Below are 27,514 nucleotides of genomic sequence, written 5' to 3'. Positions count from 1 at the left end.
TTCAGAAATCATCCTATATACATTTTTTTTTGTTTGTTTGTTTTGCTGTTTTTGTCTTTTTGTTGTAATTTAATTTGGACCTTCAGAATAATACATTATTGACCCAATTTATTATTTTCTTTTTCCTTTTATTTTAGTTGCCTCCTATCAAAACTCATGGTGACAGTTTGTTGAAAAATTGTGAACTGCAAACATTGCCTGTTAAGGAGGTATTCAAGAATTTAGTTTTTATTTTATGTATATTCAGTGTGTGTATTTAGACATTATAGGAATTACTGTAAATGTAATTTAACCTTGAAACAGTTACAGTTTTGTTATTACTGATAATCAGTTTTTTCTCCACCACAAATTTCTTTTTATATTCATACAACTCTAATTTGGCTATAGCAGCTTACTGCTTAATTATAACTGCTTCTGATAACCAGTATAGTGTGGTAGTTATCATTGGGCCATGCATTTTTTTCTAGAGGTGCGCAGACCTAATCTTGCATTGTGTATATTTGCATTTGTGTTGCTAACCTCTGAAATTCATAGTTTTACAAATGATGATTGAAGGGCATCATTATTGGTCATTACAGGTGTATTTAATGAAAGAAATTCCTGCATGCAGTAACAATGGATTTATTAAATTTTTGAGATATAAAACATTAACACTTAGAAATTAAATTTAATGACCAGATAGGCATCACTGCCAAGGATGGACAGTAGCAATGTAGTATTAAACAAATGAAGGACTGTAGGCGGGATGTAAATTAGTTTTAGTGTTCTTTGGTTGTTTCACCACAAACAAAGATCTCAAAAAGTGAACATGATATTAAAATCTTTATTTCAAGTGCTAATGCTTTAGACCTTGAAATTTTTAGTAAATCCTTTGCAGTAAAGTATTTTCTTTCTGCAATCTGTTTTACAATGCTTAAAGTTCAGATTGAAATGCTAATGAGAGTCAAACATTGCTAACTTTTGGAATGGTTTAAAAGCAGCATTATGGTTACTTTTAAACCTTCTGGATAGTCAGCAGTTTTTGGTTCTCTGAAGCATTCTGATTACTGTATTTCAACATAATCTAAAAAGAAATCTCATTAAAGCTTTGTGCAGAAAGGACTGTTACTTCTTTTTATGCTTTTCTGTGTTTCCATCTCAGCCTTTAATCCATTATAAAATGTGGGTTATCAGTTTTGTTACCTCACTTTTCTTCTCTCTCGTCTGCCATTTTCTCTCCCCTATTGATGATGCAATCCTGAGGTATCTTGTCCTTTTTAATTCTGTTCTTCTGATTTACTAAATACTATTTCATTTTGTGTCCTCCCCTCCCCTATTTTCTTTTAGCTTTCAATGGCAAAACGTGACAAGTCCTCCAAGACTTTGCTGGGGCAAAGGAGGTAAGAAACGGTTCAGAACTTAGATGGTAGGAAGAGAACTATTACTGTCTTAAATGCATCATATTTCAGCTGAAAAGGACTGAGTATGTCATCAAAGATTTCCAGGTGGTTGGTCTTTGATGCCTTTTCCCAAATTGGGTATAATCTGTGACTGATATATTTTTCCTTGTTTTTTACATCTAGTTTGGATGCTCGATTTATTCATTTTTCCAATATACAAACATTCAACAGATGATTTTTAAGCAAACTGATGAAATGAGCTCTATCCAAATTTATTTGGGAAAGTTTGTTATTTATAACTTAATTACTTTAAAATGAATACTTATCAAAATATAACAATGGTAAAACGATCTCTAATAGTATGAATCACAATTTCATCTTGCACTACAATAGTGTTCTTGTAATTTTCCATAGTGAGCTGCTGTAGCTGGTCAGTTGCCACATTTGAAGTAAGCATGTATTTATACACATAAATAAAAAAAAAATTGTAGCTAGCTGTTTGAGAATACTATATAATCTTGATTTAATGGACTACATGGGGAAATCCTATCAATCAATTTCAAAAGAAATACATGTAGTTGCTGAAGTTGCTAGAATGTTATAATGCCATTATGATATAGAAAAACAAAGATGTGAAATTTTGAATTACAACACCTTATGGAAACTGTGAAACTAGAAAACAGTACTGTAATGGGAAACTTGACACCATACTTCTCATTAGCAAATTTCTCATATTGTGCATGAGTTTCACTTTAAACTGGACCCTTTTTCATCATAGTATATGAATTTGGACATGTTGTAACAGAAGAAACTGTAAATACTAATTAGTGTAGTATTTCAACAAGTTGCTTCAGTGTCTCAAAAAAAAAGAACAAAAATGCTTCCTACCATATTTTGGTTTTTCTGATTATCTTATACTCTATTGATAAACAAAAGCAAAGCCACCCATCTCATTTGCTGCAAGCTAAGTTGTTTTATTGTGAAAATATTTTCAACTAAACAATATTAAACAGCATTTAATGGTAAATATTGGTGGATGCTGTTCATTATTTTCAAAACCTGTTAAATTTAAGGTTTAATTTAGTATAAATAATTCACTTGTCAACACCAAAAATGTTTCTGGCTTGAAAATAGTCAATCCTTAATTTCAGCATGAGAAAAATGAATATAACATTTAAAACTGTTAGTTAGCTCTCGATTCCACGATATAGCCCCTCTTATGATTTAGGGGAATATTGGTGAATACTAGGGAATCTTGGAGTCTAGAGAACAGATAGGTTGGTAACACTGAAACACGAACCAATACGGCATGTTTTTTATTGTATTTTTTTTTTGTATTTCTGTGTACAGGTGACCCCCCAGCTTAACGCTGATAATTCGTTCTGGAAAAACAGAGCGCTAAATGAATCCACGCTAAGCAAGCGCCGCATTCACATAAGGTAGCATATGTATTTGTGAGTTGTGGTCGGTGCCATAGGATATTTCCTAATCAATAACAAATGGTAGTGAAAAGATGCACAAATATCAGTCAAAATATTTAATATTCAAATATTTGTACATATAAAATATTCTGCATTACATACGTATATAATTATGTGGTAACTACTTACGTATCAAAATTAAACTTAAAATTCCAATTAAAATCATGAATTTAATTGATCTAAATTGATTTAATTTAATTGATGAATTTAATCATGAAAAATGTGTCGATTTTGGGTTGTACTTTGGCCCTCTTCCTGGTAAACTAAAAGGGGTTTTAATTTTAAATCCCCCATAGCGTTACCACCCAACAAGGTCAACCGATCCTTCGCTGCTTTGAAACCTGGCATGTTTTTTTTTCTTCTTTCACTATGAAACTTCTTTTAGGCATTCATTTCCAAAAAAGTCCTGCTTCATCTATGTTAAAAACTTGTTGAGAAGTATAACACTTAATACCCCTCTTCAATAATTTTAACAAGTTCTTTTTTGAAAGTTTCGGCTCCTTGATCTGCACTTGCAGCTTCTCTCTGGATTTTAAATCTATTTGACCAGCCCTTACTAGTTTTAAATGGTTCCACATTGTTTTTTTTTTTTTGTTTTTTTTTTTTTTTTTTTTTTTTTTTTTTAAGGTGAGTTTTCTTCAGATCATCATATAGGCTAATCTCTCTCTCTTTTTTTTATAATATTTAACTTAACTGAATTCTGCATTGGGTATTATATTAAATAAAATTAGTCAAAGTCTCTCCATTTCAATTCTAATAGCCAGCCTAGCCTTAGTTTCTTGCAGTGGAACAACTCTTTTTTCCCCTGCTAAAATTAATTCTTTATTTTTTATAATTGTTCTTACAGTTAAACTTGCCAGTCCTAAATTATGGCACACATCCGCTTGTTGTTGACCGGAATCAATTCGCTTCAAAATGTCTAATTTAATTCAGTTTTTTTTTTTACATTTGTAGTCTTCGTACTGCATCCAAACGTTGTTGCTTTTTCATTCTTATCCGCCATTATTAACTCTTCGAAAATGTAACTGCATCGGTTGCATTAATTATGATTCAATGTTCGAGTAAACTGACCGTAGCACACGATGTCTAATACTGTACTGAGTGATGACTAGACTTTGGATAAATGCATATAACGCAAATATTACAAACAATATACTTGATAATTTTTTAAAATGTTGATCTCGGAACTATGTAACAAGTCACTGTACTGCAATTAAATTAGCATGCGAGAAAATTTCACTGAGCGTGGGAAAATTTCTCAAGTCGGTGTGGGAAATGTTTTAATGCTGTTTTACTATTCATTTTCAATCCATCGACTCCATCAAATGAAACGATTTCATTAAATATGCCAAAAATGCAATCTTTAAAAGCGTGTTATAGTGATTTGTGACAGTGTTATAGTCAGATACAAGTTATAATATAAGAACAGCATTATAGCAAATCATTGTAAAGCGAACCGTGTTATAATGAGGGCCTGCTGTATTTGTATTTCTGTATATCATTTACTTTGCAAGTGATGTTATGAGTGACGTTCATTTTTTTTTTTTTTGGTTTATGGACAAAAATTATGTAACAAGCCAGTATGCCACTTAAATGTGTTAACAATTTTTGTTATGTGTGTGGTGATGTGACATTTTACACTCAGAAATGCCAATTGACTCCACTTGTGAAGACAGCCTACTACCGTTATTTTGGCTGTAAGGTAGAAGATGAAGACAAACCCTGGGCATCTCATATTCGCTGCAACATGTGCTGTCTCTGTGGATGGTTGAATAACAAAGGACGTTCAATGCCTTTTGCCATCCCAATGATTTGGAGGGAGCCTTCAAATCAAGTAAATGACTGTTATTTCTGCATGGTGCCTTCTTTTCAGCATGGCATGTCAAAAAAAAGGTAGTGGACTGTGGAATACCCCAACATCCCTTCAGCTATCCAACCAGTGGCACATGGGGAGGTCTGCCTGTACCTCACCCTCCAGAAGAGTACACTTTGGAGTCTGATGAAGATGAGAACAGTGTTACGAATGATGGTCAATTTGGGCCTTCAGCATCACAGGATTCTGATTTTGTGCCAGAACCTGAGTCACCGAGTGAGTTGCACAGAATCACTCAAGGTGAACTAAGTTATCTAATTTGAGACCTAGATCTATGGAAAGATATAGCAGAGCTTCTGGGATCAAGGCTCCAACAGTAGAATCTTCTGCAATCAAATGTCAAGGTGTCCGTGTACGGGAGCAGGCAGAATGCTTTGACTCTATATTTTAAAAGTGAAAACAACCTTGTTGCCTGCTGCGATGTCATTGGTTTGATGACTGCTTTGAATGTGGAGCACAATCCACAGGACTAGAGGCTATTCGTATACTGATCAAAGCTAAGTTTAAAAACAGTTTTGCTCCACAATGGCAATTCTCTTCCTTCAATTCCTCTAGGCCATGCTGTCCACACGAAGGAGACATATGAGAATATGAAATTAATTCTGGAAGCAGTGAAGTACAAAAACCACCAATGGCAGATCTGTGGAGACCTGATGGTGATTGCAATACTGCTGGGCATGCAGTTGGGATACATGAAGTACTGCTGTTTCCTGTGTGAGTGGGATAGTTGAGCTAGGACTTCACATTACAAGAGAAAAGTCTGGCCTATAAGGGAAAATCTGTGCCCTGAGGAAAAAATGTCCAGCACAATCCTCTGGTTCAGTGGTGTCCAACCTGCAGGCCGGATCTGGTCAATGAATAATTTTTATAAGGCCTGCACGGAAAGTGAACTAAAACAGCATTGATCGCCACTGCTTGTACAGGCATGCAAGTGACCAGCTCGACATATCAAACATGTATATGCGATTCAGTGCAGTCGTATGTATGCTAAATACAGTTATGTATTTTGATAAAGCTTGTTCATTGCATTGAATTAATTATTAATTTGTATTGAATTTAAAAAAATCATTCTTAAAAATGTTCCAAAATGGAAAAATAAATTTGGAGTGTCGTGTTTTTTGATCCAAGGTGAATTGAAGATTATTTCTTCATTGAAGTGTGTTTGGTGTGTCAGGAGACTGTGTGAGTTTTTAAAGAATATAATTTAAAACGACACTGATTCCAATCATAAATCTTATGATCAACATAAAGGAGTGCTGTGAAAAGAAATGTGTTCAAAGTTACAAAACGAATTAAGAAAACAAAAAAACATGCTGAAAACAAAAACGTATCAGTCAAGAAATTTATCTGCTGTATGTGCCAGTTATCAAGATTTTCTAGATCTTGCAAATTTAATTGCTTTTGAAAGTAAACCGTTCAATGATGGTGAATTTGTTAAACGTTGTTTGTTAAAAGTTGTGGAAGAAATTTGTCCGGAGAAATGAACAAGGATACAAGACGTTAGTTTGTCTTGACAAACAGTTATGCAAAGAGTAGAAGATATTGGAAAGAATTTGTTCGAACAACTTTTGGAAAACATAAAACAAATGAAATATTTTAGTGTGACACTGGATGACAATACTGATGTAAATGACACAGCCCAACTCCTCATCTTCATACATGGAATTAATGATAATTTTGTACCAGTTGAAGATTTAGCTGATCTACAAAGTATGCGCGGAACAACTACAGGTGAAAATCTTTGCCAGTCTATCGAAAAGTTAGGATTAAATATTAAAAACCTGGTAGGAGTCACAATTGGCGGTGCAAAAAATATGCCAACATCCATTAAATGGATGTTGGCAGCATGTGTTCGGACTGTTTTGAAAGAGAGAGCAGGAATTATAGAAGCCAATTCAGAAGAACAGTGCCCATGGAAGTATCTGTAGAAAAAGCATGCAGCAGAAACAGTGCATCTATGAGACAGCGAGTGGAGAGACTGTTAGAGATGAGTCATTAATTAACCTAACTGCACTCTTCTGAATGGAATCTAGAAGCCTGAGTGAGGTTTTGGGGGTACGGCCCCAGATGTGGGAACAATATTTTATGGTAGGGCAGATTTGCGATTTGTACAGAGTGAACAGCTGTTTGGAAGAAAAGTAATGCGGAGAGCAAAAGAGAAAACCTAGTTTTTTAGATGCAGAGGAAGCAATATTTGTAATGTGCTTGTACCAAGAGGGATTAGAAGTCAGGGTAATCCCCAAAAGAGATATATCAACTTGCCTAGAAATTGGAGTGTCACCAAGATAAGCATAGGAGCAGAAGAATCCTGCTCCACTATGCTTCTAAGATCCAGAGTCTACCATCGCACCCAAGTTGTAGTATCTTTGTAATACTTGTTTGGAATCCTTCTATGAGAGCAAGCCAAATGAAAATAGTCTGCCTCGCTCAGGATCAAAGAGCTTGTTCAGACTTGGAATATCAATTTAAATGAAATTTTCCAAGACAGCTGCACCTGTTGCTCCTTGGACATACATATCTGTCTCTCAAGATATACACTTCCTCCAGTGGGGGAAAAATATTATACCTCCATGCAATATTAGACAGTTACATTCAGCTCTTGCTACTATGAATAACCATGCCTGTAAAATTTATACGAATGGTTCCAAAACTGAGAGTAAGGTAGGTGCTGCGGAAATTTTTCCTTTATGTACAAGTTCAGCCACACTACCGCTTGCTTACAGCATCTTCACAGCTGAATTTTATGCCATTAAGTTAGTGCTTAGAATGTTGTACTGGGCTTACTAAGTAGTGCTTAATAAGATTATTGAGCTTTCCATCTCATCTGCCATAATTTACACAGATTCTCTAAGTGGAAGATTCTCTACCATAAGGAAGAATTTCTCCTCTTCTCATCCTACATTGAAACAGATTCATTCCCAGCATTCCCATTCCCATGCTTGCAGTGTGTCTAGTCAGTCAGTCAGTCAGTTTTTGCTGGATCCCTGGCCATTCAGGCATTCTGGGAAATGAAAGTGCTGACTTTGCCGCTGAAGATCCTCAACCCACTCTCCCACAACATCCTCAAGTTCCTTACTCTGACTATAAGTCTGTCATATGCAAAGCGTGCTACAATAAATGGTCACAGACCTGGAAAATGACACCAACAATAAATTTTACCAGATAAAAGAAGATCCAAAGCTGTGGCTCTCTGGCTTCCGATGAAACAGACAAAAGGAAGTGGTACTGGCAAGACTCAGAATTGGACACACTCATCATACTCATCTCTTTCTATTATTGGGAGAAAACCCACTACAGTGCTCATCCTGTCAGATGCAACTTATGGTCTGTCATTTCCTAGTTGATTGTCCTTTACATCCAACCATCCGGTCAAACACTTTTCAGTCACTCTCCAAGTTCAATATATCACTTCATTTCTTAGGAAATGAAGCAAATATTGAAGAACTTTTATTATATCTAAAACATATTGGCTTGTACAGAAATATATAATTTAACCTCTCTTACAATATGCTTTTTGTGACTTTGATGAACAGACACAATTTGGCCTTAGTAGTCCTTGTGTCGTTAAACCGAATAACAACAGCAGAAGAATCCTTTTTTGCAAGATATGACAGGACTGAGTTTTAGAAGGATTGAAATCATCTAAGTTGTCTTTGCCCCACTGGAGAATTACCTGGAGATCGGCATTTAAGGAATTGATTGCAGATATTCGAGAAGTTGAAGCTGATTGAGCAGGGCAAAGTTTCTCAAACTGGAAAATGGAATGCAATGTGCTGTCATCATCATCAAAGCTATGAATAGGATTTCTGATCAATGAAAGAAGGTCATTAATATACAATAGGAAAAGAATGGAGGAAAAGAACTGAACCTTGGGGGACACCAGCATTAGTAGTGAAGTTAGAAGACAGAGAGCCATCTACCATCACCCTCCGTGAGCGGTCAGAGAGAAAACTGGATAACCAATTACAAAGAATAGTTGGCAAACCATAAGATGGTGGTGGTTGTTGTTGTTATTTGGTTTTTAGGAGCATTAGCAACTAAGGCCATATTGCTCCTGAGATATGCAGTGGTCATTCCCTGACCTTTCCGCATCCTCTGTATTTGGTGGTCACGGGCTCAAACCCCAGTCTAATCAAGAAGCGTGTGCTACGCGCTGCTGCTCCTGCCCACCTGGCTACAGAGGTGCCCCATAAGATGGAAACTTGTTTAGAAGGTCTTTATGCCAAACACAATCAAAAGCCCTTGAGATGTCAAGAGCAACTGCTTGTGTTTCACTGAATTTTTCCATTGATTTTGTCCAAAAATTGGTAACATAGGCCAGAATATTACCTGTGGATCGACACTGATGGAATCCATAATGGCGATCGTTGATCAGACGGAAGGTTTCTAGATAGTTTAAGAGTTGACAGTTAAGTGATTTCTCCATTACTTTAGAAAGAGTAGAAGTAATGGGATGGGAGGGATTTGTCACTCTTTTTAGGAACTGGCTGGATATGAGCAAATTTCCAAGCAGAAGGAAAAACACCTTTGGAATAAGAAAGTGAAATAAAGGTGGAAAAAACAGGAGTAAGTTCAGGAGCGCAGGTTTTGAGAACAAGTGGAGAAATACCATCAGGACATAATCTTCATTATGTATTAAGATTGCGTCACAAATTTGCAAACAAATTTTGAAAAATTATTTATTTAAAAATATCCAGCCTCGATCATCTCATTAAATGTTAAGTTTTGTTCAGTAAATGTTATTGTGTATAAATTAAATATTTCAATTTTAGGTTTATTATTATATTTATTTATTCATCTTAATATTGAAAAGCAGTGATCCTTTTCAGGTTGTAAATTTTCTAAAATGAGCATTTAAAAGCAAAAGTAAAATATTTAAAAAAAAAAGAAAAAGTGAAGTATTTCAAACAGAAACAAAAGTAAAGTATTTTAAGAAAACCAAACAAAAGTAAAGTATTTTAAAAAACCAAACAAAAGTAAGTCATTTTTATAATTATAATAAAATCTAAAAAATAAATCACTGACATCGATTTGTTGCACATAAAAGTGCTGGGAATTTGCATTTTTTAAAATATATAGCTTGAAAAGAAAAAAGGTAACACAAAAATAGAAACTTCCTTTTACGAGTAACAAGATTAGAAAATCTGACAAAATTTTTTTCTGGAATCACTCTGTGTGGCCCGTGAAACAAATCTAACTGAATACGGCCCTCATGTGGGAAAAGGTTGGACACCACTGCTCTGGTTGATTGAAGCAAAATTCTTCTGCTCCCTTTACACATCAAACTGGAACCCATGAAGAACTTTGTTAAGGGGATGAACTAGGATGGAGAAGCTTTCAAGTACCTGAGAGGACAATTTCCACTGTTGTGTGATGCAAAGGTTAAGGAAGGAATCTATCTTGGGTGCAAATTTGTGAACTTTTAAAGGATGAAAACTTTGAGTGAATCCTCCAGGGTAATGAGAATGCAGCTTGGGAAGCCTTTAAAAGTGTTATACTTGACTTTCTGGGGAACTGAAGAGCTGGAAACTATGTTGAGACCGAACAATCTTCTAGAAAAATATCATCAATTAGGCTGCAACATGCCACTGAAAATCCACTTTCTCAACTCTCATCTGGACTTCTTCCCTGACAACTGTGGTGCAGTGAGTGATGAGCACAGTGAGCAATTCCACCCAAACATTTCAGCAATGGAAAGAAGATATCAGGGTAGGTGGAATGCTTCTAATTTTGCTAACTACTGTTGGACAGTAACAAGAGATGCTCCGGAAGTGGAATACAAGCGAAAAGAAGGCACTGTCATGAATAGGCCACATTTTGAGAAAGTACTTTTGGTTTCTGTGCAGTTTTCTTGTGTTTTTGTTTTTTTATGAAAACAACTGTGGTTTCATCATCATCATCAGCCATTTTCAATCCACTGCAGGATGAAGGCCTCTCCAGCAACTTTCCAGTTCCTTCTGTTTTGAGCACTGGCCATCCATTTATTACTCAAAGACTCATGAATTTCATCTATCCATCTCCGCCTTTGTCTTCCAGGTTTTCTTCTAGCTCCTCTTGGGTACCATTCTGTTATTTTCTTAGTCCATCTGTCATCATGTCTTCGAGCTATGTGTCCTGCCCAAGACCATTTTAGTTCTTTAGTTTTGATAAGAATGTCCTTTACTTGAGTTTGCTGCCTAATCCATGTGTTTCTCTTCTTATCTAACAGTCTGATTCCCAATATAATTCGTTCCATTCTTCGCTGTGTAGTTCTTAGCTTCTCTTCCATTCTTTTGGTGAGTGCCCAAGTTTCACTTCCATAAGTCATGGTGGGTGTATACATTGGTTCATTATTTTACGTTTCAGACAAACTGGGATATTGCTCTTCAGTATGTGACTATATTTCCTGAATGCTATCCATCCAAAATTTATTCTTCTCTTGACTTCCAGCCATCAAGGAAATGTAAATATGAGATTGTTTTAATATTACTTTTCACTCCGACTACCACTGAAATTACTATATTCTTAGACAATAGCAAAAGTACTGTATCTCAAAAACTAGAGTAATAAAAAAATTTCTGATATCATATTCGTTTTTCTCGACCCAAAATTATTCAAATTTGCCTATTTTAAGAAAGGAAACAAATACAAAGAATTTTTTTGTTGAACAGTGTAATGGGCAGTTGCTATGTGAGAGTAATGGCATTTTTAGTTGTACTTCTATATGAGATGATTGTAGCACAGTGTGATACATGTTTGCATTTCATCCCACGGACCTTGGTTTTCTTATGTTTTTCCCTTTTTTTTTTTTAATAAAAAACTGTTACCTGTGCAAATTGTAATGGTAGCCATCCTACCATTAATATATAATGGAAGGATGGTTGTAATGAGCAGCAGCAGCCTAGAGAGAAAGTTGCTGAAGACTTCAAGAGCTGCTGGGAGTCATCGTGGAACAAGTACATACATGGACTGTGTTAGGGTAACTAAGAGTAAGAACAAGTGCATGTATATTTGCATGTACACTAATGCTAGAAGTATAGTAAATAAAATTGATGCATTTGAAGTGCTGATCAAGATATCAGAGGCAGATATTATTGGGATATCAGAGACATGGTTGATTGTTTTAGGATTTTATGGCGCATTAGCGTCTAAGGCTATATGTGCCTCAGAGACATGGTGTCACACAGGAGTGCAGAATTGTAATTTGGGGAGTACAATGTGTACAGAAAGGACAGACAGGGTAGAAAGAGAGGAGGGGTTATGCTGTTAGTTAAGAAACAGATAAAATATAAGGAAGTTTATCCAGTTGACACGGGTGGACAGTGCAATGTTGAGTCTGTTTGGTGTGACATATACACTAGGAAAGGGAAAATGAAAGTAGAAGTATGTTATAGGTCTAATGACTCTGACGAGTACAATGAACAGTTGTGCAGAGAAATAGAATGGGCTAGAAAATCAGAATGCCTTATAATGGGGGATTTTAACTTTCCAGATATTTACTGGAACGTGTGGGTTGGTCACTCGCACGCTAGCAAGACTTTTGTGGATTTATTGGAGGATTGTTTTCTACATCAACATGTTCGAGGGACAACCAGAGGGAATAATACACTTGATATGATTATCAGCAGTGATTATTTATGCATTAAGAATTTGCAGATAAAGGAACCAGTGGGTGACAGTGATCACAATGTTGTACTGATATGGGAATTACTTAAAGATGTAACTACCATCAAAGCTAAAAGGAAGGGTTTTTGTAAAGGTGACTACAGTGGTCTCAGACAGTTTTTAAATTCTATACAGTGAGATCAACTGATGATGTTACCAACGGTGAATTCTAAATGGGAAGCCTTCAGAGACTTAATCTTGGAGGCTACTAGGTTTTTCATACCAACTAAAAAATACTGTTCAAGGTTCAGGCCTAAATGAATGTCACATGAATTAATGAGGCTCACGGTAGAGAAGAAAAATGCATGGGATGCATATAAATTATCAGGCAACACAAAAGCTTTTGGCAGATATAACCTAGTTTGTAAACAAGTCACAAAAGAGATTAGGCAGGCAAAGGCAGATTACAAGAAATCTTTGGTAAAGGATGCAAAGAGTTCTTTACTTATGTAAAGGGGATGAATCAGATTGGTCCACTTAACATAGATGGTTCAACTATTGATGATCCTGCTCAAGTAGCTGATAAACTGAATGAGTATTTTGCATTTACTTCAAGGAGGGGAATTCCAGAGCTCTATTAAACTCTGCAAGTGAGCTAAATGATTTTGTAATAACTGAGAGCAAGTGGAGCAGGAATTGTTGAAGATAAACATAAGAAAAGTAACTAGAGTGGATGTGATCTATCCAGTTATATTAAAGGAGGCAGCAAAGGAAGTAAGCAAACACTTAGCCATAATTATGAGAGCATCCTTAGAGTCAGGTCCCCATGGACTGGAGATGTGCAAATGTATCCCCAATTCACAAAGGGGTTCAAAGGGTGACCTAAATAATTATAGATCTGTTAGTTTAACTTGTGTTCCGGGGAAAATAATGGAGTCACTTGTTAGAGGTGATACAGGATCGCCTAGACAAGACAGCAGTAATAGTTCAGACACAGCATGGGTTTGTTAAGGGTGATGAAGTGATACAGGATCTGACTGATCTTGTCTGCCCAATTTGGTTGGATACTACAATGTGGTCACAAAGGAACTGGATGCAAAAAATAATTTTGATATCATATACTTGGATTTCAGGAAATCTTTTGATGCTGTTACACATGGAAGACTGCTATACAAATTGGAGCTGTATGGCATTAAGGGCAAGTTACTGCAAAGGAGTGAAGGTGGAGTTGGGTTTCTGGTCCATAAAGATTTTAAAAACAACATTTTGGAATTCAAAAGTACATCACCAAGGGTCTCAAGACTAATACTCAAGATTTCTAAGAGGTACAAGCTAAAGATTATAATGATTTATGCACCAACATCGAGCCATGATGATGAAGAGGTTGAAGAAATGTACACTGAAATTGAGAGTCTTCTAGATGAGCAGAAAACCCACTACACTATTATTATGGGGGACTTCAATGCTAAGGTTGGAAAAAGGCAAAACAGCGCAGAAAGAGGAACTATAGGAAATTTTGGAATTGGTGAAAGAAATAAAAGAGGTGAAAGACTTGTGGAATTTGCAGAATCTCAAGGAATGTCAGTAATGAACACTTTTCAAGAAAAGGGTGAACAGAAAGTGGACATGGAAGAGTCCAAATGGATTAACAACTAATGAAATCGACTTCATCCTCACTAACAGAAGATATATTGTGAATGATGTTACCGTCCTGAATAAGGTAAATGTTGGAAGTGATCACAGAATGGTAAGATGTACACTTGATATAGATGTAGGAAAGGAAAGGAAAAAACTGACTCGAGTAAATAATACAAAGGTCTTTGAAATAACAGAGGAGGAGAAAAAGCAGTATGTACTGGAACTTAAGAACAAGTTTGAGCTTCTGCAGACTGCTCAGGACCAAGATATCGACGAGGAATATTACAACTTTCTGAAAGTGATAAAGCCCAAGAAACCTATAGGGAAACAGAAATCCAAAGAAGAAAAAATTATGTCAAGAAACACTTGTCATGATGAACCAAAGACGACAAATGAAGAGCAAGAAAAACACTGACAGGGAGAAAACTGAGTATACTGAGTTATGCAAAGCCATTAGAAAGAGACTCAGAGAGGACATAAGAAGATTTAACACAAGAAAAGTAGAACAAGCATTAAGGGAAAACAAAGGATTTAAATCAGCAGCCATGAGCAGTAATACAGAAAGACAAATGATACTGAAACTGAAGAATAGCAATGGTGTACTTATAAACAGCAGAGAAGGCATAATTCAAATAGCAGAAGACTACTATAGAGAATTATACAAGGAGCGAGGGAATGATACCAGCAGTGGGGAAGATGGATTGCAAAGTAGCAACACATACGACATACCCGATATTCTTCCTGATGAGGTAGAACATGCATTGAAGAAAATGAAGAATCGGAAAGCCCCGGGGGAAGATGAAGTTATTGTAGAGTTGTTAAAATTGGGAGGAAGAGACATAACACAAAAACTGGCAAGGCTCTTCACAAAGTGCATTAGAAAAGGTGTGATGCCTATGCAGTGGAATAATGCAATCATAGTTTTGCTGCATAAGAAAGGAGATAAATCAGAAATTGGAAATTACAGACCAATTAGCTTGTTATCCCATATCTACAAGTTGTTCACAAGGGTTATTACTAACAGATTAGAAAGAATACTTGATGAGAATCAACCGAAAGAGCAAGCTGGCTTTAGGACAGGATTCTCAACTATGGATCACCTTCACGTAATATCACAGCTAATGGAGAAAGCAAATGAATATAAAACACCATTATGCCTGGCATTTGTGGATTATGAAAAAGCATTTGACTCCATACAGCATAAGGCAATGTTTCGGGCACTGGAAAGACAAGGCATAGATACTCCATATATTATGATTTTGAAGAAAATATATGAGAGTGCTACATCCTTTATTAGACTAGACAAAGCCAGTAGCAAATTTAAAATCGAGAAAGGAGTTCAACAAGGAGACACAATATCTCCGAAGCTGTTTACTGCTGCCCTTGAGGAAGCTTTCAGAAGATTAGACTGGTCGCAGAAAGGAGTCAATGTGAATGGAGTGTACCTAAACCATTTACGATTTGCAGATGACATTGTGGTCATAAGCCACGATCCCAAAGAATTAGAGGAAAATCTTAATCAGTTATGCACAGTTAGTAAGGATTTTGTACTAAAGATGAATATGGCTAAAACAAAAGTAATGATGAACAAGTATGCCACGGAAAGGGAAATAATGATTGAAGGAGCAGTAATTGAAAAGGTGGAGTCATATACTTATCTGGGACAAGTTATTAGCTGTAATAATGATAAATGGCTGGAAGTCAAGAGAAGAATAAATTTTGGATGGATAGCATTCAGGAAATATAGTCACGTACTGAAGAGCAATATCCCAGTTTGTCTGAAACGTAAAATAATGAATCAATGTATACTCCCCATCATGACTTATGGAAGTGAAACTTGGGCACTCACCAAAAGAATGGAAGAGAAGCTAAGAACTACACAGCGAAGAATGGAACGAATTATATTGGGAATCAGACTGTTAGATAAGAAGAGAAACACATGGATTAGGCAGCAAACTCAAGTAAAGGACATTCTTATCAAAACTAAAGAACTAAAATGGTCTTGGGCAGGACACATAGCTCGAAGACATGATGACAGATGGACTAAGAAAATAACAGAATGGTACCCAAGAGGAGCTAGAAGAAAACCTGGAAGACCAAAGGCGGAGATGGATAGATGAAATTCATGAGTTTTTGAGTAGTAAATGGATGGCTAGTGCTCAAAACAGAAGGAACTGGAAAGTTGCTGGAGAGGCCTTCATCCTGCAGTGGATTGAAAATGGCTGATGATGATGACTGCAATGGATAAAGGGATGGTTGAGTGGGAGCAGAGAGTGGTAATAAATGGACACTGCTCTATGTGAACTAATGTTATTTGTAGATTTCCTCCCAGGGTTCGCTGCTGGGCCCATCGTTGTTTTGTGTCTTTATCAGTGATATCAATGAAGGTATATCAGGCGAAATATCCAAGTTTGCAGATGATACAAAGGTTGGCAGAGTTGTTAATGACAGTAAAGACAGTATGCCACTGCAATAGGATCTAGAAAAGTTGAGCAGATGGGCTGAGAGGTGGCAACTGAAGTTTAATATTGACAAACGCAAAGTACTTTCATATGGGTAGCAGTGACCCAAGAGAAACATACCAACTGTATGGTACTACACTCAGGGAGGTGGAGAATGAAAATGACCTTGGGGTAATTGTGCAGTCAGATATGAAGTTATCTGAGCCGTGCAGATGGGCTGCCAGAGCAGGTCATGGAGTTTTGTCAATTATATATAGGAATTTTGCTAGCAGATAAAAGGAGGTGATTATCCTTTTGTATAAGGCAGTGGTCAGGCCACACCTTGAGTACTGTATACAGTTCTGGAGGCCTCAATTTTAGGAAGGATGTAGAGTTGCTAGAAAGAGTACAGAGAAGGACAACACGATTGGTGAGAGGAACAAAGGGGTGTGCTAACAATGAAAGGCTTAAGTTCTGCAAGTTGCAGCATCTGTATACTAGGCACCTACGAGGTGATCTGATCAAAGTGTATAAGGCCTTGAATGATTTGAGCAGGCTCAATGCTGATGGGATTCTTCTGCTTGCTCAGATTAAGAACCTGAGGGGGGGCATAGATTCAAATTGAGGAAAGACAGTTGTAGACAGTGGTGAGCTATAGTGGGCTCGCAAGAGCCCATTGTTATTTTTTTTTGAAAATTTGTGAGCCCATTGTTGAGACAATCATTTATTTTACAAATGAAATCCTGAATGCAATTATTGAGTATCCAGAGCCAAAACTACGGTGGGGCGAGCGCGGCCCTATTCCCAGCATTTTCATGGTGCAATCGATCGGTTATGTATTTTAAAATTGCTTCATTTTTGTTTTAATTAGTCGGATCTCTGTTTAACGAACTTCTTTACAGCTAATTTTTTTTTATTCCCCCTTGGTAATTACGTTTAAAATAGTTTCCATTGAACGAAGAAAATTTCCATGTAACGAATAGATTGGGAGAGACAACTTTGTATGCATTGTTCTGACTTCTGGCCTTTAGGCAATTTTGATAATTATTAAGGGTGAAAGAGATTACTGTTTCACAATGTTAGTGGTGTCTGTAAAACCTGTGCAGTCACATACCAAGAAGTCGCGCTAGTCAATATGCTTTCCATAGCGAGTCAGAGGATTAAGAAGATTCTCGACATGGATTATAGCCTCTGGTCAACGTGTGTTGTGGTTCCCCTTTACTCCGACAAACAAGCATATGTTTTTCAGAGAAGTGAGTGATCCACACCCTCCAGTAAATTTCTCCTGTCTATGTTTACATGGTCACAGTAGTTGAATATCCATGTGATTCCGACGTTTTGCACAGTATTCAAAGAACTAGTGAGAGTAGCAACGTAGAGGGGTGGGGGGAATTGAGGCAACTAAGAAATTATATAAACTTTACAAAGATGGCAGGTTTTGAAACTTTGTCGAGCCTTTCAATGTGTAAAAAATGTTCTAAAATATAATGGCATACAGGCAGTAATTAAAAAAAAAACTGTATTACCCATCTCCAAAAAACTAGCGCAAATTAAGGATGATTGCTAAAGAACTTGATGTGGAAACTATATAGATCGGTCATGTGTTCGGACCACGATGAGCAGCTTCTAGCTTGTGGACGGCAATTGTGGGTTGGAGGAATCATCCCGCTTTGTGCAAACATTTTGAATCAGAAGTTAAATATTCTGGATTATTAAATCGACTTTTAAATTTGGAATTTCTTAACAATTTAGCAGTAATGATCAACATCCTGTAGGAGTTCTCTTACCTTTAGAAACTTTGCAGAATCACAATTGTAAAAGCATATAAATTAATTATTCAAACTATCAGTACTATTGCTAATTTGAAAAATTCTGAAGGAAAATATGAAGCTAAAATTGAGAGCATGTTGAAGTGGAAAGAATTTCAAGGAATCAAAATCGAAAGTAAAAAAATTACCTTGTGACAAGTTATTAAATGCATTGTGTGATCCTTAAAGGATAAGTTATTAATGCAACAGGGCAATTTTAAATTAAATAAAGAAAATAATGATACCATTGAAAGAAATTTTAAACATATGCTACCTGAAATCGTGGAATGTGAAAGAACTTTCATCTCGGTGGCAAGAGGGTGAAAACCGAATAAGAAATTTAAGTTTTCTGATAAAATATGAAATAAAATTTAATGATTTTAGAGATTTTGTCAAAGACAGATAAACTGTCTTCGACAATCGAGTGAATTACCTTTTCAATTAAGAAAGCTAGAAAATATCTTTGAAACCATTGCGATTAGCAGTGCTGAAGCTGAGCGAGTTTTCAGTGTAACGAATAATATTGAGTAAATGAATGATTAATGTTGACAATTAAACACGTTGCAAATTATGACATCTAAATGGAAAACCATTGCTTAAATTTGATCCAGATTGTTACGTCAAATCATTCCTCTGTAATCATCACTCAGCTATTGGAGCAAAGCAGAAGATCAACAACAAATATTAATAAAGTAAATTCTATGTGGCAATTTTTAGAATAAATTTTTCACAAAAAAATTATTTGTGAAATAATTTTTTTTCATGTAATCTGTGATTTTTGTGTACTTTTTCTAGTGTTTGTTTTTTATGTAATATTTGTTTTTATATTGGGAAATGTTTTGTGATAGTTTTTATGTTATTTGTGATATGGGAAACATTTCAGTTATTTTTTATTCGCAGTATTAAAATTTTATCATGAAAAAAATGTATCCATTATATTTCCCTAGTTGTTAAAAAAAAAAAAAGACGAATAAAAAAGTTGCGCATGTGCCGAACACGTGCAATAGATGGTTTATGTGAAACATCCTTCATGTTTCTTTTAGGTATTTTGATTTGTATATATCGATTACGAAATAAAAGAGCTTTTTTATTGTAAATATTTTATTGATCATTCACAGATTTTCATAATTTCTGGAAGACAAGATATAATGGATTTATGATAACTAAAGTAAGAGATGTATACTTGCGAGTGCAATGTATCTAAATAGCTCTGTAAAATAGCGCCGACTGATGTACCGATCTTGTAGTTGAAGCGACATACGCAGCTGTTAGGGGAACCTAACAATGGAATGTAACGAAAATGTGAGACGAAAAAAGAAATTGTTGACAAATATTTGTATTGTTGCAATCATACTTACTGCAGTAGTAACTTCAGGAAGCACAATTGCAACATCATAATATTCAAAAATTCTAAAAAGTTAGAATTCCAGACACTGTCGTATCCAGTTATCATTGTAAGGCGAGGCATGACGACCGGGTTTTTTTTTTTTTTTTTTTTTTAGATAGACCTAGGAACGTTTTACACATGGTTAAGGGGGTAATAAGTCGCACCTGTCCACCCCTCTAAATCTGCCCCTGACTCATACCGGTAATGAGTCAGGGGCAGATTATCATACCGGTCATGAAAAATGCATCACGTGCTCTAATCACACTACTAGTAGTGCAAGCGTGGGAAGTGCCTCTAGTGGATGAGGGCTGATGACCCTCCTATGTGTGAGTCCTGTGGCACAATCTTAACAATCAGACACATTTTAGTTGACTGTACCAGTTTTAGAAATGCTCGTTTTACCGCTTTTAACCATCTGACTGAGCCGTATACACTCAGTCAGATTTTATCTGACAATGACCATGTGTCTGCTGTTTTTAATTTTCTAAAATTAGTAAACCTTTTTACTCATATTTAAATCTTATTATTTTAAGATTTACTACTGTTACTTGATCTGTTACAGCTTATACTTGTTTCTATAATCTGACGTAGTGACCTAATTCGGTAGGTCACTGAAAGTATTTATTTCTTATGACAAGGGTTTGGCGCAATATAGCCATAGCTGCTGATGCGCCAATAAAAAAACTCAATCAAAAAAAAAAAAAAAAAGCCTCTAGTGGAAGCCATGGATGACGTCATTTTTGTGACCGATCAAATTTACTCGGTAGAAAGTCGGAAAAACTGCGAGCCCATTGTTAAAATATACACAGCTCACCACTGGTTGTAGAATAGATGTGTGGAAGTTTGCCTTTAGCCAGCAGTAATTGAATACTGGAACGGACTTCCATTTGTTGTTATGCAAGTTGACAGCTTAAATAAGTTTAAGACTCAACTAGACAAACATTTGGAGTGACCGGATGGGTAAAATGAGAAGAGTTTTTTTTTTTTTCCTTTGGCTGATGCTGCATAAGTTTGCTTTTTTTCATCATATGCCTCAACTAATGCTAATCCTAATAAATATATTTTTTTTTAAAATAAAATATTGATATTATTTAATGAATATTATGGTTTCTATTTCTAAATTTAGAAAGACAGCGATGGAGCACAGAGAAATGATCTGGCATCAGCACAAAGAAATGAATCACCTCAGGGAAAATCAACAAAGAAAGGATGTGTTTTTCCTGTTAATACAAATGTGTATAGCACAACTGCTGGTGAGCATACCTATTCATGTAACAAAGGAAATGGTTTGGAGGCTTTTAATTCAGAAGGTACTATTTTATGCTTGTCTTTTATAACTTTTCTTTATGCAAGAAATTACATTCTTAAAAGATCAAAATTTCACTTAAAGTAATCAATTATTCCATTACTAATCAATCTCTTTCAGGATTCTTGTATTCTAAAAACAAATTTTAAAGATAACATGTCATTTTAAAAAGTCATATGCTATACAGTCAGTCCTCGTATAGCACAATAGTTGTGTTCCTAGAAACCCTCTTTCAATGCAAAATTGTGCAATATAAATAACAGGCCCTATGGGAAAAATAGGGTTAGGTGCCGACCATCCAAGATTGAACACACATTTGTAACCAAATCATTACCAAACACAATAAATAATCATAATAAAATACTCACATATTTTATTACGATTATTTATTTTATATATATATATATATTTATATTTTATTACACAATAAAATATTACTAATGCTTTTGCTTCTATTATAAGCAAACTTGTTCTTTGTTTGATTTTCTATCCAAACAGATGACATCCATTCCATCTCTTCCAATTCTTTGTCTTGATCTAATGGATTTTATTACACTTTGAGTTGTTCCTACTATGAAAGTTGTTTTTATTTTCTCTGCATTCTTTCTAATTCTTGGCGTTGCCTCATTTAGGCCTGTAGCACATGCAATATCACATGTTCTTTCATTTTGCTCAAAGTGTTTCACAATTTCATATTTTTTCTCTAACAGAGGCAGACTGGCCACAAGCCTTACCGGAAACCCTGGTGGGCCAGAGGCCAGAAGTGTTGATTTTGGCCATAAACGCTAGTATGAGGCTGCTACAAATTTTCCTGGGTAAGAATTTTTGACCCAGTCAACCTCTGTCTATCGATATTGCTTTTCTTTTCTCTCAATCTGTAGTGTCTTCACCAGGATGCTTCCTTTTAAGTATTTTACTCATTTTTAGGGAATAAAGCACAATTACAAAATGAGGAGGCACGCTTGATACACATAAACAAAGCTGCATGTGTGTAGCAAGTGAATAAACACCATAAAGGCAGAGACACACTATTAACACCTCACTAGCTCACATTTCACTAAAGCACATTTCTGGGGGTAACTACCATAAAACAATAAAAACAATTTCTAGTTGCATTTCTGCTAGTGGAATCTGTTATAAACTGGTAGTTAACTCGATCTAATTGCATTTGCGATAATACCAATATCTGGAATTGTGTGGGTTTTTACGTTATTATGGTGAAATGTGTTTCCCCTTCACTGATATAAAAAACATAAATACATTTTCAGAATCTTATCTTCATTGCTATCGTGTTGCATTCAGTTGGGGTGATTCCTCATTCGACTGCCATTTCTTGTAAACATAAAGGAGAATCGTGCATAAGCAAATTCGGTTCGTGTCATACACGATATCATTCCCCTATTTATAAATCATGTATGATTGAATTCGTGTAGTGTAAATGTGTTATACGAGGACTGACTGTATTTTAAAGAAAATAAGGTTCCTCCCTATTTTTTACTTTTGAGTATTTGTGCATGAAACTATATTAAAAATCATTTTCTTGTTTTCATTTTACAAATACAAAAAAAAAATATATATATATATTTTTAAATGAAATACAAAAACAATTAAACAAGAGAACTTAGTGTAATTTAGATTGTGAACAGAATTAAAAATAGAAAAAAGTAGAGAAAAAGTAAGGCTTAATTTTTTTTGGGGTGCAATTTGATATGATAGTGCAAACCTCCAGAAATCCACTTGTCAGCTTGCCATGGACAAGTTATCAGAGACAAGTGGTGAGCGAATTTTCAGCCTTGTTCTAAATGCATTCAAAATATATTAACTTATTTTCTTCGCATAATTCACACATTTTTTCATTTTAAAACATCACCTCATTCACTGTCAAGTTATTTGATTGCGGGCAGCTGGCAATGAATTTGTTATAGAAATTTTATTTTCAACCAGGAGATAGTGTCTTATGTAATTAATTTAATAAGTTAATTCCTTCATAGACAGGAGTGGATTAAGGTCAGTTGAGGCCCCGGGCGCAGAAGAAAATATTGGGCCCCTTAAAAAAAAGAGAGAGACAGGGAAAATAAAAATACATGTTAACCATTTTTTAAAATAAATAAAAAATATTATGTACTATTAATGTTTTATTTCCAATAAAATTTGAATATAATATATGTATAATATAATTAATAATAGCATAATAATAATCACAAAGTTTTGAACTAATGTGTTCAACTAATTTGTTGGGGTTTTGCGTGGGCCCTTCAGAAGTCGGGACCCAGGGTGCGCCCGCCGTTAAATCCGCCTCTGTTCATAGACTGCCCCCTACCAAAAGTTAGTTTGTACAAAGATATGCTTAAAGATATGCCTTTCTGCTGTTTTCAAAAGGTGAAGTAATTCCAATGTACAACAACAGGTGGCATTATTTATATTTAACCATCTTTAAACTTAAATAAGCTTATTTTCACAATTCACAACATGAGTTAGCTTAGTGTAATTATATACTTAAACATTTTATGTAATGTAAAGGCTTTTTAATACTGTTATTTATAAAAGTGTGATTATCTTTCAAAGAAAGTTGTCAGAAGGGGAGGTGAGGTAGGGAGTGGGAAGGAGGGAGGGTAAAATGGGATCATGTGACCGACATTACATCATGAAAAGTGTTTGGCTGGTAGCAAGTGTTAACTATTTTCTTGTTATTTTTGTTAATTTTGTTATTTGTCTTTACTGAATTATTGTTTATGGATAATTTATGTAAATTTACCTTTCATTATAAACAATAAAAAAATGGAAACACAAACTATACTTCTTAGTTTTGTGAAACTATGCAAAGTTGAAGATAAGGGACCAGAAAAACCCTGGAGAAAAGTTTCTGTTGTGTCATCAAGTAAAAAAACTTTGTGTAAGACGTGCTTTTCAAGCCAAATGGTTTAAGGAATTCAAATGGTTGTGCTATGAAGAAGTTGCATTTTGTAATGTATGTAAAAAATATCCTGGGGCTGTTGACAGTAACTCTAGATTACTACAAGGTTTTCAAGGACCTTTCAAAGTGGAGACATTTGTTTCATGAGGCATCCAATTTTCACAAAAAATGCTGTGACACAGACTTGGAGAAATCACCCAGAAAACAAACAGCCCTCTAACTGCCTGCCAAAGAAAGATGGATCCTAAAATGTTTGAACATCTCAAGTGTCTTTTTAATACAGTCTTTTTAGTAATATAGTGTCTTTTTAATAATATAGCTAAATTCAATAAACCATTTACTGACTTCAAAAACTTGAAGTCCTCTCCAAAACTCAACAGCTGCAGGGTAGTTTGATATGTTGGAGAGCATGGATAAGTTATTCTTGCCATGGAAGACTGGTAATTGGTTAGAAGGTGTCGGAACAGATTGATTGAGTAACATGCTGTGAAAAAACAATGGACTAGTTCCAAAATTAAAGAGACATGCTGGATCTTATATCAACACACCGTAATGCAGATAAGATGCATCTGGCTGTTTTAAATTTTTTTAAAGATGCTTCCTTTGTTGCTGAAATTGAAACAGTGGTAAAAAAATTATATACCTTTTACCAGAATTCACCAAAAAGGCAGAAATAAATGGGAAAAGTAGCAGCTATGCTACAAACAAATATTCTTAACCTCAAGTATCCGCATTCAGTAAGGTGGGTGTCTAATAGAGTGGGAGCACTGACTTCACTTGTTAACAACTACTCTGCAGTGGCAATGGAAAAGGGGATGATACTGCAACATCAAGAGATTTGTTAAAGAAAATGAAGACGTATTTCTTTGCAATAAGATCCATTTTCTCTTAGATTTTTAACTCTTCAAGCAACTGTCACTGATTTTTTCAAAAGGAAAACCTGCTACGTAGTCAAATGAAATGCCATGTGGACAGTACCTTGAATACCCTGAAAGAAATGAGAGAAGCACCACATCATTTTGAGAGGAAATTTTTAGGTAATGTAAATAGTCTAGGTGTATACAATGATATTCAGCTAATGTATGCAGAGAGCTATTCAAATGTTGGATGAAAAACACTAATAAATAAAGGAATAAAATATTTTGATAAAAATATTTGGTGAAAATGAATCGGGAAAAATTGCTAAAGCTGTCCCAGTATTTGATACATTTACTTGGCTTGAAGATCTAGAGATTTTTGGGAAGGAAGAAATTAAGATTTTGGGGACACATTTCAGCAAATATTTTGATAAGAATGAACAAACAGTTTCAATAAATGATGAAAGAGTGGTATTCAAAGTTGTGGGAAGCATTTAAACATACAAGATTTTCTTGAAAAACAGTGAATAATGACAGGTTTCCATTTCTCTCAAAACTTCTTGAAATTGTAGCCATTTTACCAGTAAGTACTATCATGTGAACTTCCCTTTTATTAGATTCATTTATTCAAAAGAATCTAATAAAAGGGAAGTTGAGGTCATTAGTGAATCTCTCCACTCTGAATGACTTATTAGTGATACATATGAGTGGCCCTTCTCTGTAGGACTTTATTCCAGATAAATCAACGAATAAGTGGTATTTTGTAACCACGAAAAAAGCCACACTGTAGGACATAGTCCATTATGTAAATGAACTGTAATTGTTAATAGCATAAATTTTAAAACCTGTTAAAGGAAAGGATATTTCTGTATAATTATGTGTAAGGCATAGTAAGAATTTAAGAATGTATTACTTTTGTTTTGTCATCACAATTAACATTTAGTTTTATAAAACATCACCTATAAAAAATTTATATAAATTAGACTGATACTATGGGAGAGTGTTTTTTTTCTGTGGCTAGTAGATTTAAATTATATTTCTGGAGTCCTGAATATACCTCTGGCACTAATAACTTCATAGAAAGAAATATAGTATTAATATAGCTTGCCATACAGCCAACAACACAAGAATTGGAAAGAGAAAAAATAACATTTAAACCTCAGTTTACACTGATTGAGTTGGGAACAACTGGATAGGCATTCAGCTCAAGGCATGTGCTGAGAGTGCAATAATCAAACATTAATAATATCATCAATTGTTGGCAATAAAATAAGCCAATGCTTGATATTTTTAATACCTCATAAGGGCACCAAAACTATGCACATATCAAAATGAAACTTCAAGGCAGTAACCATGAAAAGAGCACTTCATAAGACAAGTCTAATGCTAGTTCTGCAGTTAATAAGTATTTACTACCAATAATAATATTAAATATGTTATAAGTATTTTTCTGTATTTGATTAATAAATTTAATAATTAATTTTTATTTAATGCAATATCAAATTAAATAAATATTTTAGCATTTAATTACTAAGTGTTTGATATTTCAGGTAAGCTGACTGGTTCTTCTTTGGAGAATGTTTTGCATGGCAGTTCAGAACTACAGAGTGATGCAGATTCATCCACTGTGGTGCATTGTGGTGAAATAACTACATTTCCAATATCTGACAACAGTTCTCTGCAGAGGATATTACATAATTCAGTAGAAACACTGACTAGTGATGTCAGTTATACTGCTTCAGTAGTCGCAACACATTCCAGTGATTCTGTACTCCCGGTGCTTAATAGCACTTCCATACAAGACACAGTGCATGGTGCTACAGGAACTGTTCCCTCTAATGTCCACCTTAGTAGTAGGCCACTTATTGTACCACGTTCTGGACAAATGGCATGTCCTACAATTAGTAGCAGTTCTATTCCAAATGCCTCCTGTGGTGTCTCAGGAACTCTTCCTATAAATAATGTCAAGAATCCCATTAAAGTTATTTTAACACATTCAGAGAAAATTACAGTTCCTTTGCATAGTGCTATCAATTCTAAACATAGTCCTCCCTGTGACATTTCAGCTCTCCCTGCCAATGCTGTCATTAGTCAGGTTAATAATTATTATTCTTTAGCTAGGTCAGATTCTATTCGTAGAAGAAATATAAATTCATTTGCACCTATACATAGCGTAGATGCAAATTCAGTTTCCATTCTCAACCGAAGAGTTTGTGTGTTGCAAAATGAAATCAGAAAACTTAAGAGGCAAAATAAAAAATTGCTGATCCAATATGAAAGAAGTACTGATAAATTAACACACTTTTTAAATAAAGATCAAATCAAAGCACTAAGCAAACGAAACATTCATGGGTGCAGATGGAGCATTGATACTATGAGAAATGCACAGAAGATTTATTCAGCATGTGGAAAAAGGGGATATAAATTATTGTTATCTATGAAGTACCCATTGCCATCATGCCCTACTCTGTTGAGAAGAAAAAGAAGTCCAGAGATTGAAAATTTGTAAAACTATTCTAAAAATTTACTTAATTCACCACTCAGAATATCAACATTTTAAAAAAAAAGTTTTAAATTTGAACACGAACATTTTTTAAAAAAAGTTTTAAATTTGAGATTCTAAGTTGTAATTAGATATCTCTAACTTTGTTTTGAGAACTTATTGATTATCTGAAATTAAAGAAATGTGTTGTTTCACTTAAAATACTATTGGCTACAGATTTAAAATTTTTTTTTTTAATGATTTAACATAAGATGAATAATGCATTCAGTTTACGTTTTTAAGATAGTTTAGCATTATGAAAGTTATTAAAATATCAATTATGATTTTTTTATGTAAATAATTC

General features: G+C 35.0%; 1 protein-coding gene across 1 annotated transcript in view; it reads left to right on the top strand.

The window, feature by feature from the left end:
- Positions 1–27,177, top strand: part of LOC150084068 (uncharacterized) — a 54,856-nt gene extending 27,679 nt beyond the window's left edge. The window contains exons 3-5 of the mRNA XM_090376105.1: positions 138–209; positions 20,718–20,901; positions 26,219–27,177. Coding sequence (XP_090232231.1) covers positions 138–209; positions 20,718–20,901; positions 26,219–27,177 — 1,215 coding nt within the window. The remainder of the gene's footprint in view (positions 1–137; positions 210–20,717; positions 20,902–26,218) is intronic.
- Positions 27,178–27,514: the final 337 nt, after the last annotated feature.

The sequence above is a fragment of the Mastigoproctus giganteus genome, chromosome 6 (assembly GCF_048544385.1).
Source record: "Mastigoproctus giganteus isolate SK-2022 chromosome 6, ASM4854438v1, whole genome shotgun sequence".
In the NCBI taxonomy this organism is placed as follows: Eukaryota; Metazoa; Arthropoda; class Arachnida; order Uropygi; family Thelyphonidae; genus Mastigoproctus; species Mastigoproctus giganteus.
This window is presented reverse-complemented; position numbering and strand designations above follow the sequence as displayed.